This window comes from Rhopalosiphum maidis, chromosome 4, assembly GCF_003676215.2.
Source record: "Rhopalosiphum maidis isolate BTI-1 chromosome 4, ASM367621v3, whole genome shotgun sequence".
Classification (NCBI taxonomy): Eukaryota; Metazoa; Arthropoda; class Insecta; order Hemiptera; family Aphididae; genus Rhopalosiphum; species Rhopalosiphum maidis.
The window spans coordinates 28,215,232-28,233,262 of record NC_040880.1 but is presented as its reverse complement, the minus strand read 5'-3'; the positions used below and the strand labels follow the sequence as shown (position 1 = coordinate 28,233,262).

Genomic DNA, 18,031 nt, shown 5'->3' with positions numbered 1-18,031 from the left:
TATAGGTACCATTATTAAATATAAAGGCACTGTAATATTGTCATTGTATAACATCATGATCTAACAGTAAACTGATCTATATAAGTGATCTGTCTTAATCTTAATGATAATGACAAAATTTTACAATATTACAAATTCTTGTTTTACTGTCCTGCGGCCTGTAAGAAGTGGACAAGCAGAAGCGGTGTTTTGTTATCACTTATCAGTAGAGATTTTTATGAGAATTAATCATGGAATTAATATTTCTTATTGTTGATAACGCAAACGTAACTTTGATCTAAATAAAAAATAATAAATATCTTATAAATTATTTTTTTTTAATATTGTTTTTTTCGATAATTTAATTAATGTTTAATAAATTACAATTTGTAGTAACAACAACGAATTAAATATTTATGTAATAATGTCTAATGCAAACATGCAGTGGTGTTATTTGTTTATTCTATGTTTTCAAAGTACTAAGTAGACAGTACTCAGTAGTATTTGATTTAATATTATGAATTTTGTTTCGTAGATAGTATTAATTTTTTTCTCAAACCATTAAAATAATTATTTATATATATATATATTGTAACTAAAAGTTTTCTCTTCAATAAGTTTTTGTTTGGTGTGACTGTGTCTGTATAGTTTTAGTTTTAGTTATAATTTTTTTTTTTACCACAACTTTTTCTCTTCTCTCATTTAATACAAAATTGAAAAATATCGACATAGTAATCCCAGAAATGGCAGACTTATCTTATGCATTACCTTTGTTGTTACTTCTGACTGCTACAATGACTCACTTTTGCTTGCATAGAGTTGATGAAGGGCACGTGGCTGTCTATTACAGGGTAAATATATCTTAGTGATTTAGTTACTTTGCTTATATATTCATCAAATTCATGTGTATTTGTTGTTTGTAGGGTGGAGCATTACTATCCCAAATTAGTTATCCTGGTTACCACATCATGATGCCCTTCCTAACAACTTTTCGGTCTGTACAGGTAAGTAATTTTTATATGATATTAAATAAATAAAAATATGTTAGTTTATATAAACTTATGTTTTTTTTTTTCAGGTGACACTTCAAACAGATGAAGTAAAAAATGTTCCTTGTGGCACAAGTGGTGGTGTAATGATTTATTTTGATCGAATTGAAGTTGTCAATATTTTAAATGCTGATAGTGGTAAAGTATATCTATTTATATTTTATTTATTATATGCTTTGATTGTAGATCCAGTTTTATATGTCTAATATAAATATAGTAAGACAGTATCTATTTGCTGAAAAAGGTGTTTAAATATTACGCTGAATCAAATTTTGTAATTAGATTCAACGCATTACTTTATAATACTATTAAATTTTATCTAAATTTTAAAATCATATAATCAAACTATTTTGTTGGGACATTACACGACCCGCAGTATTAACCTACCGATTATATATGATGTTAGTATACATTCACTATGGATAGTATCACTGCTCCGTTTTAATCTAACTTAAAAATGATTAGACACTAAAATAACTAATGTTTTAAAATAATCAAGTTGAATAATTAGAGAACATACATCATACAATGTTAATTGTTTATTAAAAATAACAATTTTTAAACAAATATAAACTTATTTTTGATCTGTCTTAAAACTATTATTATTATTTTTTTAGTTTATGATATTGTTAAGAATTATACTGCAGATTACGACAAGACTTTAATATTCAATAAAGTACATCATGAACTTAATCAGTTCTGTAGTGTTCATAATTTACATGAAGTAAATGTTGATTTATATTATTATATTATTTACATGAATACTATAGAATAATTCTTAAAATCACAAAACATTTTTATTTTTATAGGTATACATAGATCTATTTGATCAAATTGATGAAAATCTTAAAGTAGCATTGCAAAAAGATTTAACAGAAATGGCTCCTGGACTCAAAGTACATGCTGTACGTGTCACTAAACCTAAAATACCCGAGACCATACGCAAAAACTATGAAATTATGTAATGAAATAAACTTACAACATTGTAATTACTATTTTAACATATACATAATCGTTTATTCCAGGGAAGCCGAAAAAACTAAATTACTCATTGCTGAACAAAGACAAAAAGTCATTGAAAAAGAAGCAGAAACAGAACGTAAACGTGCTATTATAGAAGCTGAAAAACAAGCACAAGTATCAAAAATTGAATTTGAACAGAAAATTATGGAAAAAGAATCTATAAAACAAATATCTGTTATAGAAGGTATAAATATCTAAACTTTTTGTTTGAAGGTACTTAAATTCTAATATATATCTATTTATATGACAATTTAGATACAATTCATTTGGATAAAGAAAAGAGCGCAGCAGATGCCGAATTCTACCGTATTAAAATGCAAGCCGATTCTAACAAATTATTACTAACTAAAGAATATTTAGAATTTAAACGCATAGAATCATTAGGAAATAATACAAAACTTTATTATGGACCAGATCTCCCAAAAGTTTTCATGCAACAACATATTCCATTATAAAAAAATATTTATTCAACTTGAACTGCAATTGTGATGTATAAATTGTAAGAACTGAAAATATATCTTAAGAATTCAGCGAGTGTTACTTTGTTACTAGTCAATTTTGCATGTAAAAATAGTTTCATATAACCAAATATTTAATCAATAAGACACATGTATAATATATACATATATATATATATATTTAATTTTTAACTATTATAGAATTAATAATAGTTCATCATTTTCAACACTGTATAATATAATTTAAATTGTTTAATTTCATATTTCACAAGAATTAAAATATATTACTTTACAGTAAAAACTTAAAACCACTTGTATTGTTTTTAAATTTTATATTAAACAATTTTAATTTTTAATTTATTGTAAAATATTGTTTAGTATTTATATTTTTGTAATATTTAATGCATTGTTTTTGTGAACCACAAACAATATTATTTAGTAACTATGAAACTATATGGTACACAATACACATGCAACATATTAAACCAGTGTTTGGGATGAACGAGTTCTAATGAACAAATTAGTTTTTTTAAAAAAAAAGAACAAGAAAATGAACAAATTCTTTTTTTCGAGGAAAAAGAACGAAATTGTTCTTTTCGAGTTTTAATTTACACAGATATTTAAATAATTAAAATTAAAATATATTTTTAAAAGTTCATTTAGAAGTTATGAAAGTATTTTACTATTTTAGTGTACAGTACACCAATGGCCTCAAATGTTCCTTGAGATTTTTTTCTACTGGATTTCATGATTTCAATGTAATGACCGTTAAACGTCACAGATTAGGTGATGAACTGTTTTAGAAGTTAGTTCTTCTAAAATAAGACAAAATTACTATATAGTCTATTATTATATATATAATAATAATATGTTGTTCAAAAATAATGAATAAATGAAAAAACTAGTCAATAATTAATATTGTATATCCTTTATAACTAAAATAACTAAATAGTAAATAATAAAATAATGTACCTACAATAAATTAGGTACGTATAATTAAAAAATGAACTCAAAAATAAATAACTTATTATGCAAATTAATTAATGATTATGAATATTTTTTTTTCATTTAACAAGTATTGCTATTTCTATAAAGTATAAATGTATATATAAATAAAAAATCCATTGATGGTTAAATAAGAATTTTTATTTTATTTGGAACTAAAAAATAAACTTGTTCATTTATCAAAGGTATAAAATTGTCATAAATTATCACTGATTAAGTTTTATGTAAATTATTTGTCAATTTAACTAAGGAATACAGATTTGCCGTATTATTACTGTGAGCTAAACGTAGTATATATATAATATAAACTACAAAATAATTTAGACTTAACTCCTCTAAAGGGTGTTAACAAATTAAATAATAATTCATAAATAAAATTTAATTAACATTTTTAAAGACAACCCTAATATGTACAATCGAGTCACAATAACTCAAAAAACTTAACAATTCAATGTTTTTTTTATTCCCCTAGGAATATAAATTATAGTTAGACATCTCTAAGCAAATTTTTATCTCCCTTCAACTTCGAGTTATTACGACTCAACTGTATATATATGTATATTTGCTGCAATTTAATAATAATAATTACATCATTTATGATTAATCTTCATTGGAAAATTCAAAATGTACATTTTGTAGTATAATTATAGTATATTTAGAATTTGGGTAATGTAACTTACAAAACAGAAGACTTATTTATTCAAAGATCCATGAGTACCCGTATTTATTAAAGACCAATTGTTTCAAATAATATAAAAACACCTTGAGGCATTATCATTTAAAGTGAACAAAATTAAATTAAGATTTTACACATATATATTGATTTTTTTACAAAAAGACAACATTTCATAGAGTTAGACAATTTAATAATTAATTTTCATTTGTAATATACACATTTTCCAGACAGATGAAAAAAATCAAATAATAATACGAATGAGAAATTAAATCTATTATTGATGTTTAAACATAATGTGTAATATAGGATTTGAGAAATTGTATACATGAGGAGTAAATAACTATAATTTACATAATAAAATATCCTTAAACTTAGATTCAACTAAAAATCAAATCATTTTTATAATAACTTCAATCAAAAAATAAAAATAGAACAATTTAAGGAACATATTCCTTGACCACTGTTAGAAAAAATATTGAATAGCACAAAGACAAAGGAATGTTTTATGCTATGTTTAACTGCTGAGTATTTAACAATTCAATATTTGCGTGACATGCCACTCATCTTGTAACTGTCAAATCTACTATCACTGTAGTTTGATGACATAGAATTAACCATGTTTGATAAACCTTCATGACTATTACTATACAAAGCGTTACTACTAGAACTACGTCCACTTATTGAAATAGATGAAGGATTGCTTGATGTACTGTTCCACCTGCATACACAATAAATGCAATAATAATGTTTTATGGGAATTACTATCTACATGAATAGTTTAACAATTAAAAACATACTTCTCGGGTGGAGGTTGAGTTGGACGTTGCCAAATATTTGGATCCACGTCTCGAAAAGTAGAATGTGCCCACGGATCTGGTCTCAAGTTTACTACCATATTATTTGTTCCGGAGCTTGCGCCAAGTGTACCATAAGTACTCTTTACTGGAACTGATGACCAGGCACTACTTTCGCTGTTGCGGGACATTCCATAGGCTGAAACAAAGTGTTATAAAAACAAATAATAAATTATTAATTGATTTTAACACTTACAACTTTTGTTTGAATCATATGATGTATGAGCATGTCTGTTACTACTTCCACTGCTTGAATCTTTCCTACGAGAATCATCTCTTCGGTCTGATCGATCATCACGACTTCTATAATGATGATCTGTTGCTAGTTGAGCACCGTATCTATCATTAAATAGCAATAAATATTTTTAATAATTAATTAAATTTACAAAAAAAAAATAAATGAAAAAGCTTTCATCATTTAATTGTTTCTTAAACCTGTACAAACATAAACAAATACCAAAATAATTGTTTAGCTGTCAAAAGTCGAATTTTATTATACAAAGTTTAAAAATACTATAAATAATAGATTGATTTATAGTAATATACAAGAACTTTGATTTATAGAAGTAAAATGGAAAACATTTCACTTTATTCAAAATTGTATCATTGCCTGTACAAACCAAGATAATTATTATAGAAAAATCTAGCTGTCAAATGGCTGAATATTACTTTACAAAATTCTTATGAACTATAATTATCATTTATTACAGTAATAAAAATAAGAATTTTGAAATAAATCTATTTTCTTATGTTAATTTACAAATATTACCTGATATTCACAGTAGAGTCTTTGGGTCTTGATGCAGGTGGTGGAGGTGGTGGTGATGGCCTAATACGACGGGAATCTGATGAGCGTTGTTCATAGCGATGTCTAGATGATGTTATATTAGGAGGTGGAGGTGCTTGGTTCATATAATCTGAATTTGACTGGATACGAGAATTACGAATTGGTTCTTTTCTTTAAAACAAATTAAAAATAAATGATTGTTATGGTTTAATAATCAAGGTGGAAAATTACATAAATATTAAAAATTATAGATTATTTACCTTTCTTCATATCGAGATGAATTAGATGAAGAATGTCTTTTACTAGGAAGTGGTGGAGATGGGGGAATAGCAGCACGTTTGAGTAATGCTTGACGTTTTGTTTCCTCAAGTTTTTCTTGTGCTCTGCGTAACTCTTCTTTTTCTCTTTGTAGTCTTTCTCGTTCTAAACGTTGATTTTCACGTTCTAAACGTAATAGTTCAGATTTTTCTTTTTCAATTCGTTCACGTTCAATTCGAAGTTTCTGTCTTTCTCTAATAAAATAAATTATTATATCATAGGTATTAATTTTTTTTAAATAATTAAAATACTAACTTTTCTAGACGAATTGCTTCTTCTTTTTGTTTTCTTTCAATTTCTAGTTGGCGGTCTTTTTCTATACGTCTCCTTCGTTCTTCTTCTCTCATTGCTCTCTCGTGTTCTCTTTGCTTTTGTTTTTCACGTTCGGTCTTAGCAAAACAAAAATAAAATAAATAGTACACCATAAAAGATTAATGTGTTTTGTTACAAATTGTTTATTGTCATTATACTTAAAAAAAATAATTGTTTAGAAAAAAAATTAGCTTACTTTCATTTTTGTTAAGTTTAATATCTCTTGTTGTTTCCTTTTCTCTCTTTCTAAATGTTCTCTCTCTCGTTCTAATTCTCTAAGTCTTTCTTTATCACGTTCATTGCTTTTACTTTTGATGCTTCTATCTTTTCTTCGTTCATCACTTTCAATCACAATTTTAGAGCGTTTTGGATTTTGATGTTGATCTTTTAATGCTAAATGAAAGTATAAAAAAATATTATCTAGATTAATAGAAACAAAATCATCATCAAAATAAAAGATTCTAGAATACTAACAACGCTTATGGGTTGACAAATCTGGTTTTTTAACATCATTAATTGTAATTTCAGGTCTCTTTTCTCTTTTTTCTTCAGGTTTATCTTTTTTTTCCTCATTTTTTTTTGTTTTTTGATTATTTTCGGGATTTTCACTTACTTTAGATGAATCAGAACTTTTTGCAGTTATTTGATACCCATTATCACGTTTAGCCTATTAAAGATTATAATTTATATTTATTGCATACTGAACTATTTCAGATTTAAAAGGAAAAAAATTGTAAATACAAACTCGTTCAACACTAATAACTCGTCCATGAAGTTCAGTCTTATGTAAATTTTCAATACTACGATTAGCATCTTCAGCTGAGGATAATGTAACAAAACCATAACAACGAGCTCCTGGAGTTTTTGCATTTGTCACAACTTTTGCACCAACCACCTACAACAAAAAAATTATAAAATATTCAGTTAGTGATTAAACTAATGAAAATAATTAAATAATTAAACTTTTGTACAGTGAGATCTGGTTAGTGGACACCTCTAATCAGCAGAACTTTGATCATAAACATTTGATGATCTTGTAAGTGTCCATTATAGACACATTTCATTGTAGAATATGATTAAGAGATGTCCATAAACGGAGATTTTACTATATTTAAAATATATCAAAAATATAAATCTTTTGATCAAATAAAACTTTAATTACAATTTCATGAATTTTATACAAAAATATAAGTTAACTTAAACTCTCTGAAATAGCATTTATACAAAATGAAAAAATTAATGAGTAACAGTGGTGGACATTAGGGGGGTAAGAGGTATAAGGATCGTATATTTTGCGTTATTTTTATGTTATTTATAGTTATAGATTATGTTATTGAATTGAAAACTAAAATTTTTATTTTTTTGATAAGATACTACTAATAACACACATAGGATATAACATTAGTTGGTGAAATAATCCAAATATATAGCCTCCAATAAATTACAAATTATATAAAAATAGATAATTTAATTTTTTTTAATATTTTCCCTCCCCCCTCTAGATGGTGACCGCTATTGATAATAAAAATAAGCACTATAATTAAATTAAAATAATTCAAAATAAACTAAATCTAATTAATAATTGTAACATCCGTTTACAAACTGACTTATTAGTAAAATATAAACCAGAGAACAATGAATGATATTAGTATGGCGAACATAAAAATAGAAACAAATCATAATAATTAGTTTCAGAATACAATTCGCAATTTAAAATTAATTTTGTAAGCAATATTCTAATAATTTAATTAATTGATTTTTTTTTTTTTAATATAATATTTGAAAAGGCCTGGAGCATATTTGGTGAAATAATTTTTATAAATCTATTATTTATAAAATTTAAGCAAACAGAATTAGACATATTACACCTAATTAAAAATTATATTTAATATCAGTAATGTTACCTTTCCATATTTTGAAAAAAGTTGTTTTAAATCAGTGGCCTTAGTAATTGATGACAAACCACTAACCCAAATGTTGCGAACCATAGATGAATTGTTTTGTTTTACTAAAATAAATTTTTACAAGTAAATTATTAGTGATGTATTATCCACTTATAATCGAAAAAGAATAATGTTAACTTTTAAAATAACTACAAATTTAAAACTTACATGTGTCATTTGATATCTGTTGAACCTTTGAGTTATTATTACTGAAAAAATCAAATAGAAAAATGTATTTAAAAATGTTTATTTATAATTTTAATTAAACATAAATTTTTTCACACATAAAAAGTATATATTAAATTATTACTTGTTTCCTGTTTTTACTTAAACCAAAATGATTTATTAATATATTTTACCAGTTATTATATACATACTTAAACATAATATATTTTTAATATCTAAGTCACATTGTATTTAATTATCTAATCGTCGTCATTATCATACACAATAATATTTTAAAAATCATCCACAGTATTTTATACTTAGTTATTGGAAGAAATACATTCAACACTTAAGTCACTTGAAAAGAAAATATGTTTAATTTTGAGGGAAGTGTTTTTTGTTTTGTGTGAGTATTATCTGTACATAGATTATACATATTAATCAAAATTGACAACTCTTCTATGTGTCTTAGTTCTCAGATATTGATGACTTAACTATTGTATTATTATAAAACCAATTTTTTAATCATCTTTAACTGATTTTTATTAACTGCCATCAGATAATATTTTCTTGTAAATCTCAATTTTAGTACAATATATTGCACAATTATTTCAATAATCAATATCATCTTTACTTCATATAATATCAATAATACATATTTTATGTACTATAAGTACAATGTCAATATTTTTGTAATAAAAATATACATTAATAAACTGATATTTCATTCAATTTGAAATGCATTATCTTTTACTTATTGACTTGTTTTCTTATTGTCCATAATGGAAAATTAAAAATCTCTTCACAAGTATTATACTTGTAGTTACATTATGTATATTTGCATTATTAATTGACATCTCTCTTCAGGAAATATTGATCTATATTTGAAATGATCATCATTATTCATAAGCACTATACAATATTTCAATAAATATGTTTGTGATTACTAACTTAAATATTGTATTGTACATTAGGTATTTTAAAATTCAAATTGTATTCAATATGTATTTATACAAACATTAATGTATAAATTAATTATATATCATCATGCAATTTTGATATAGACTAAACTAAGATGCTTGACCAAAAAGCAACAACTCACATCATTTGAAGCAAATTTTAAGTTAATGATTCTTAAGAACTAAATTTACCCTATGTATGTACCAATTTTTTATCAGTTATTTTTTTTTTATAAATAATAAAGATAAAGCATTTTTTTGAACATAAATAAGTGTACTGTGAATTTTAACTAATTATATTAAGTATAGTATTGTGAAATCAAAATAGTTTTTTCTAAGCTCAACTGTAAAATTAATATGTGCAATTTATATTACTTAGTTCAAAATTATACAGTTATTTAGGAGGAAGTCGTACTTGCATGTTGTGTTGTCTTATACATTGGTAACATTATGAATATCTGTATTGGATTCTTATAAGCTAATAAATAGTGAATATTAGAGCAAATTTATGAATATGTAGCAGAGAATATCAATTATGTTTGAATAAAGAGTTTTTTGATCATATATTTATTTTAAAATAAGTTATATGAGTTTAAAATTTTTTAATTAATTATAAATCATAGTAAAACAATAATATGAAAAAAAACTCTGCTCGAGAACTTAAGCACAGCTCATATTCTATTCAGCAAATTTGATAATAATTAAATATGCTTCAATAAAAACTATTAATAAGCTGTAGTAAAAGTACTGTACAAAGATTTTTTTATGCTAAGCGTGTGTAAAACAAAGACAATATATGCTGATACGACATCCTCTTAAATATAAAACACAGTACTATAAATTGTACAAAATAATAATACATATTACTAAACACTTAGCAATCTATAAAGTGGAGTAGCTACACATAAAAACATTAAAAACGTCTAGAAATAAAATATTTTTTTCTTCCCTAAAATAATAGAATTATACTATTGTCACTAAAACAGTACTGCGAACCCCAAAAAAATATTTATGCACTGAAGCAACTGCTTTTTTTTCTCCTTTGGTAATTATACCATTAAATGTAAGCAATCTATCCCAAACACACAGTAATAGTTAATGATATACAAATTTAATTCTATTAACAAATAACACTAATTATCTAAGTCAATTATAAATGATTTGTTTTAAATATTATAAATTATTTTATGTGAAATCTAAATTTGAATATTGTAATTCAAAGAAGAATAGTTTTATATTAACTATAAAATATATCTTTATCTTTTATTTATTAACAATTTATATTATGAAATACTAAATTGATTACACAATACTTCACAACTCAACTCATAAAAAATTAAATCTATTTAAAATAGCCTAAGAATTTAAAATATTGGTACATAAATCTGTTTTAATTAAAATATAATATATATGTATATATATAATATATTTCCACACAATTTACTACTCAAAATTCAAAAATCCTAATTCACATAAATTAAAAACTTATAATCTTCATTAGCACAGACATGCATGTTGGTATATGCTAATTATTATTTACTAGAAACTTTGTTCACATATTTATAACATATTCATCCAATAACAGTAATTGAATTGGGATATTTGTTCAAACTTAGCAGTTCTAAAAAAGGTATGAAAATTAAGTTTTTTTAAAAAAAAACTTTTAATTGGCAGTCATATATCAGATCCTTGGCGCGATATTCCAATGAAAGGATAAAGAATCAGTTGTCAGGACCATGTTCAAAACAAACCTCTGCTTATTGCCAGCTTCCACTTTATCTTTAACTTGTTTCTCCACTTGTTTCTTCTCATCTTTGGGCACACTGACATTGATGATGGGTTTTGTATTGCTGATGTCCTTGTCTTCTTTGTGGATACTGCGTAATTTATCCCCAACAGATGATCGCTTCTCAGTTGCACTGCGGCAGCTTTTGACCAATCCAGTTGACGATCTGCTACTAGTAACCGGATGGCAAGATTCATGTTGTTTGATTGATGATGTTTCTTCTTTGATTTGGTTCCCAATCACTTCGTCTATATTGCGTCACACAAATGAAATATACATAATCATAAAATACCCATGGTATTAAAAATTAACATATTAAATATAATTTGAAGCTATATTAAAATATGTTTAATAGATAAATGACAAATGTAAAATAATTACATAAAACACTAGATATCAATATGATAAAACAATGTGAAGGATAAGGGCATGAATTTAACATTTAATTAATGAACTATATATAATATTGATTTCATATTAATTTTGCTAAGAAAAATGTAAATAAGATTCACCCACATTTTCTGTACATTTGTGCTAAATATAATTAAATTAAAATTTAATTAAGCGATTAACTTAGAAAATTAAGTAATGCTATTACTAATTTTTTTATTGTGGATGTCAGTATTCCTTTATTTAATAATTATATTGTTTAGTTATAAATAACTTAGCAATATTAAATTATAATTTAAAGAAGGAAACTTTCTCTACTGAGTATTAAATATTGTCAAAATTGTGACAGTTGTCCAGAATGTCTGGACGATCTTTGCAAACATTTCTTCAATGGGTTTTCTGGTTTCTTTTAGTTGAAACTTTATCAAAAATTTGATAAAATCAGTTATTTCTTGAGATATTTTTCTTCTAGTTTTCATTGTACAGTATTTGCATCGTATATATATATATAACAATACATTAATAAATTTAAAAAAAAGACAAATACCAAAATGGTATCGCTAACAACTACAATGTAAATTAACATTATTATGCATATAAATTAAATAAAGTTTATGCATTATCAATATTCAATACAATAATACCTTACTTGATTACTCCTTAAAAAAAAAATGTTAACAAGTACTATGCATATTTTAAGTTTTTGACGACAGATTAGTAAAAGTATAAACTCTTAGTTTAGTAATTAAATTTATTAATTATTACCCTCTTTTTCAATGTTTGTATCTTCCTGTAAAAAAAAACACTGGTTGAATTAATATATGTTGATACATGATACATAAAAATATATCGTTTAAACTTCAAACATAATATTATTTTATTTTGAATATGTAAAAAATAATAAGATGAATGTAAGTAATAAAGCGGTAGAAGAAACACTATAATAGACTACATTACATACATATTAAGTACAAATTTATTTTGTTGTTAAACATTAGGAACAAAATTCAGTATTAGTCTACTTTTAAAATGTAACCTTATTTCTAAACTTAGATAAGTCATAACATCTTTGCTATTTTATTTTTTTTTATGACTAAATAACTATTTAAACAATTAAACTTCATAAAAACTTCAAATAAAATTAAAATTGTTTTAATTATTACTATGTAATATGTTAATAAAAATACAAAATGTATGCACTTCATTAATAAAATTAAATATTAATTTACCTCATCAGCAAATAATTTAATATCATCTTCTCCAATTGTCAAGTTAATAGAGTCTTCATTATTGTCATCTTTGTTATGTTCTTGAATTGATTTTACCTAAATTAAGTAAAAATAAAATAATCAATAACAGTTTAATCGAATAATTTTAACAGAGCTAGTGCTGATGAGTAGTTCTACCAATACGAACAGTTATAAATACACACTTAGCTTAATACACGAGTTTTTAGAGGTATTTAATAAAAGATCTCAAAGCAAAAGTTGAAAATAAAATAATTAAAAGTGAAGATAATGATAAGTTTTTAGAAAAAATTTAATATTATACTGTAAAATTAATTTTTAGATTATTAACTGCGATAAAAGTTTTTAAACCACTTATATAAAAATAAATTTCGTAATTTTATAAATTCCACAGCGCAAGCTCTGATAAATTATATATTAAACCTACTTTATTAAGGCCAAAAGCCTCAAATATTTCTAGTTCGTCGAATTCATGGTCCAATTCTTCATATATTTCATGATCTAATTCTTCATCTTGTATATTATCTTCTTCTTCTCTGGGTTCTGGAGAAACTTCTTTTACTCTAACTATAGTATTTTTATTTTTTTCTTCATCTAAATGGTTGCATATTATATTACTTTTTTCAATAATTTCAATTTTTGTACTATTATCAAAATTAGCTAAGTTTGTAGTTTGTTTAATTTTATTACTTTCCATTTTTACTATATTATCCGTATGTGAGGAATTTATTAAAGAAACAACTATTTTGTCTTCATTATTTTCTTTTGTAACAACACTAATTTTCTTTGATTCTGCTTCAATAGTATCAGTTTTATCAACATTGTAATTTTCTGCTTGTTTTGAATTTATCTCAATTTTTTTTGTTAGACTTGAAGTTGTTTTTTCAATTTTTAACTGTTGTGCACATGTTTCTAAAAAAATAATTTTAATTTCATGTGTATAACCAACATAGATTATTTTAATAGAATTAAAGTAAGTACATAAATATCAAGTATAATAAATTATAGCCATATACAATATTATGATAGTTTAAAATAGAAAAGTACAATATAAAGAATGAAATTGAAACAAATATAAATATTTATAGTTTAAGATATATTATAATATAGATCAGAAAAATGGATGAATTTTATAAGTAAAGAAATAGTGTAAGGGTATGGAAAGAATATGTTTTAATATTTTATTTTACAATTTAACATAACTTACTTGATTTAGGTCCAGGTCTTCTACCACCATCATTTGTCTTCATTAACTTAGATGGAGTCACTTTTTTTTTGTCTGAAGTAGATACTGTATCAATATCATTTTTTTCGATAACAGGAGTTATTTTTTTTTCAACACTTGGAGACTTAGAATTTAAAGTCAACATTTTTTTTAATTTCAAAATAATAGTTTTGAGGATCTTATGGTTCAAAAAATACCTAAAATAAAAAGATATATTATTACTTATGAATGTTAAATTTAGTTACAAATATAATATCATACATTGATGAAAATAAAAATTTATATTTAAAAAGGTTGGTTGTTAATATGTTACAAAATAATAAGCATATTCATATTTATAAATACAATTATTTTTTTTCCGGGGTGTGTATTTTTTTGGGGGGGGTATTTTTTCCGTGTCCATTTTTTCCACAATTCAATTAAAATATGTATACATTAAAATTAATGTACCAACACAAAACAATGTTCTGCTCTTAAGAAATATTTTTACTGTGATAAAAATTTTAGTAAAAAAAACTAGGTTGTCATTAAAAAATTATAATAAAAATGTTAATGATAAAATGAAAATCAATAGAACTATTAAAAAATAAAATAAAAATAGAATCAATAGTTAATTTCAGTTAATTTTAAATAAAAAATATGTAAAAAAAATCTACAAAATTTAACAAGAAATTATTGTTATACCAGGTGAAAAATTTTTTAATTAAGTTTTTAATGTTTTAATAAATTATTTTGATCATTCTAAATTGTTTAAATTACATCAACTAAGTTTTAATGCCAGTATTAAAAATTTAAAAATAAATTATTCAACAATTATTACAATAATCACCTATTTTTACATTTGTTTTGATCTAGTAGTAAAATTTCTATGAAAGTTAAGGTTAAAAGAAATGTATACGATTGATCTTTTCAAAAGATACAAATTACTTATAAGTTATATTTTGTACCATAATTATAATCTGTTCAACCATTATGATAATGCTGATCAAAATAAACTGAATAGATTATATATTCACTATATAGTCTAGAATAGACTATATAAAATCAATGTTACTAGGTTTTAACTTATAAACATATAGACAAATATATCACTAACATTGTTAAATAAATCATGTATAATATACAAATAGTCATCAACCATTTTTTACTAGTCTACAAATGTCATTCGAATTTTTATTTTCAAACACAATTGTTATGTATTCAGTTACTCTCAATATTATTAATTAATGTACCTATTAAAAAAATTTTGGTAAATAGATACAGACATACAGTAATAAATTTCATACAATCAGTATCTGTTGAACTGAAGTATAGATTCTAAAATCTTTAATATAATTTATTGGTGATAAATGATAATCACTTGACCAAATGATAACTTTTTGTTATAAAAAGTTGTACAGTAAGATTCTTGCTCATCAGATCGATATACATAAAAAAAAAAAATGTAATATTTGTATATATTTTATGTTCTGAAACTCTATCTTTACAAGTTTTTAACAAACTATGTAGATAGATGACTATTCATAATTTACTGAAGATTTTTATGATAAAAACATTAATTTAATAATTCTACATATCATCGAAAACTTGTTTTGAAAACATTTAAAAACTATTTTATTTAATCCCAGTCCTTTTAAGTCTGAACTAACGAGTCTACTATGGACTGTAATTTAATTTTTATATTATAAAATACAAATTAATTAGCATTAGTATTTAATAATAATTAAGTATGGTTATTGATACAAAAGTACCAATGAAAAGTCAAATAATAACAGAAAATGATTAACTTACCGAATACTTCAATCTATAGTACATAAATTATTGCTACTTTTAACATTTAAGATCCTTTTTTTACTATTTTTCAAAACTTCCTATGCTGTTTATATTTAGATTCATTATAATTGTAGATTTGTACAAATTTTAGGATTTAATAATTTATGATTATGATGAGTAAGTAACTGGTACCTGGTAGTCAGTGATCAGTGGAGCATATTGTTTATTCATTATTGTGTATATGTTAAGCATAGAACTCATACCACTCATACTATTAAATCAGTGTATCACCTTTTGATATAATAAAATATGAATGCTATATAATTGGTGGTTATCTATTTACTCTATAGAATACAAAACACTATAGTCATAGAGTAACTCATGACATGAATGCAGTGTTGCCGTGCCCATATTTACTGTAGAAACTTTAATCGTGTTGTAGGGCAATTTATTTTCTATCCACAGACACAGACTTAAAGCTTAATTTTCATTATTCATTCATTCGTTTGACAATATTTCACGAATTCACTGTTTACTATGTAGTATGTACATTTTTCTAGATCGTGGTTTGTCTTAAGCCATACCATTAACCCTTTAAAATAATTAAATTACAGCGCAAATGCTCAGCAACATCGTTGTTCAAGACTTATTCAGTACCTACCTTTATCCTTTATTATGTTCATACTTCATAGTTCATACCTATAGCCGGATAGTCCAGTTAATGAAGTTTTTATTGTGAAATAAATCTGAGAGTTCTGAAACTTGCCAAAAATTTAGATTTTAATATCCTGATTGACCAAAAAAATATTCACTTTTCGTTCGGGAGTGTTCTTCGGCTTGATTTTATAGTTTTTCTTGATAGGTAGGAGGTACCTACCAGTGACGTAAACTGGGTGGTGCAAATGCAGCACTTGCACATCTAAAATGTGGTGGTGCAAAGGTATGTTTTTGCACCACCAGAAAATCATTGAAATATATAATAATATATAAACAGGTACAAAATTGTAATTTTTGTGTATGTATTAGGCATTATCAATTAAATTATTATTCTATCTATATTCTAAAATAGTAAAATCAAAAATATGGCAATAATTCAGTACCTGGCAAATTAGAATCAAAAATAGAATACATAAAACAAAATTACATTCAATAAGGTTTCCATTAATTAAAATATTCCGAATAATACCTACTAATACAGCAGGTTGCGAAAGATCTTTTTCTTGTCTAAAGAAGTTTAAAACTTACCTTAGAACGACTATGAGACAAGAAAGGCTTATTAGTTTAGCAGTTTAGCTACTTTGCAACTCGAAAAAATAATAATATTAATTTTGACCAAGTAATTGATGAATTCAATTCGGGATCTGTAGAAAGAGGACGTCGTCTCAACTTGAAACAAATAAAAAAACATTTTTGACTGTTTTTTTTTATTAATACAGTAAAATCCAGTTACAACGAACTCCAGGCGACCGAACGGAAATTTCGTTGTAACGAAAATTCGAATAAGCTCTTTATAAGCCCAGCTTTTCGGCAGGGGACTTCTATGACTTTCGTTATAACGGGATTTTTCGTTATATTGATATTCGTTGTAACGAAAATTTATTGTATTATAATAATAAAGGTTTTACTGCTAAAATAATTCAAAATGTATTTGTTATTTAAAGAAATATATTATGGTAAAATAAATTATAGTTTATAGGGAAGGATTTTACTTAGGAAGTTGGATTATTGGTGTGTTGGAAATAATTATAAGTTGAGAATATGCCACTGCACCACCAGAAATTGGACCCAATTTACGCCTCTGCCTATGTATCTCTCTGCTCTCAATTCTCAAAGTTCTATACAAAATTACAGGTGATGCAATTTTCAACAAACCATGATTTTACAATTTTTTATATCAAGTAAATTCAACCGCGCTTTTTGAACATACTATGTATGTTCAGTGGATCACTCTTTATTGAGCTGTTAGTAAAAACCGATTTATATAGCATATTAGCATGAGAATCATATGGTCTCTAAGTAAAATTAATGGGTAATATCAAAAATTAAAATTTGAATAAATGCAATATTATTTATATTTTATAA

General features: G+C 24.4%; 2 protein-coding genes across 4 annotated transcripts; one reads left to right on the top strand and one right to left on the bottom strand.

Moving 5' to 3' along the window:
- Positions 1 to 353: 353 nt before the first annotated feature.
- LOC113548002 (erlin-1-like) lies at positions 354 to 2,690 on the top strand. Its single transcript, XM_026948629.1, has 7 exons — positions 354 to 830; positions 903 to 983; positions 1,058 to 1,166; positions 1,646 to 1,752; positions 1,838 to 1,989; positions 2,054 to 2,235; positions 2,307 to 2,690. Exons 1-7 carry the CDS (start codon positions 723 to 725, stop codon positions 2,504 to 2,506), a joined length of 939 nt encoding a protein of 312 aa, XP_026804430.1. The 5' UTR covers positions 354 to 722; the 3' UTR covers positions 2,507 to 2,690.
- A 1,600-nt stretch (positions 2,691 to 4,290) lies between these two features.
- On the bottom strand, positions 4,291 to 16,234 carry LOC113548127 (SAFB-like transcription modulator). 3 transcript variants are annotated; one of them, XM_026948822.1, is made up of 18 exons: positions 15,968 to 16,167; positions 14,159 to 14,373; positions 13,642 to 13,863; positions 13,379 to 13,545; positions 12,934 to 13,029; positions 12,470 to 12,494; positions 11,280 to 11,562; positions 8,573 to 8,613; positions 8,366 to 8,469; positions 7,207 to 7,356; positions 6,936 to 7,128; positions 6,658 to 6,854; positions 6,405 to 6,538; positions 6,092 to 6,343; positions 5,814 to 6,002; positions 5,241 to 5,383; positions 4,988 to 5,183; positions 4,291 to 4,908 (listed from the first exon to the last, which is right to left on the bottom strand). In XM_026948822.1, the coding sequence occupies exons 2-18, from the start codon at positions 14,319 to 14,321 to the stop codon at positions 4,728 to 4,730; spliced, it is 2,736 nt and encodes a 911-aa protein (XP_026804623.1). In that variant the 5' UTR covers positions 14,322 to 14,373; positions 15,968 to 16,167; the 3' UTR covers positions 4,291 to 4,727. The 3 variants fall into 3 exon arrangements, with proteins under 3 accessions (XP_026804623.1, XP_026804622.1, XP_026804621.1); XM_026948821.1 differs by having other exon boundaries at positions 13,379 to 13,863; positions 16,142 to 16,234; XM_026948820.1 differs by having other exon boundaries at positions 13,379 to 13,863.
- Positions 16,235 to 18,031: the final 1,797 nt, after the last annotated feature.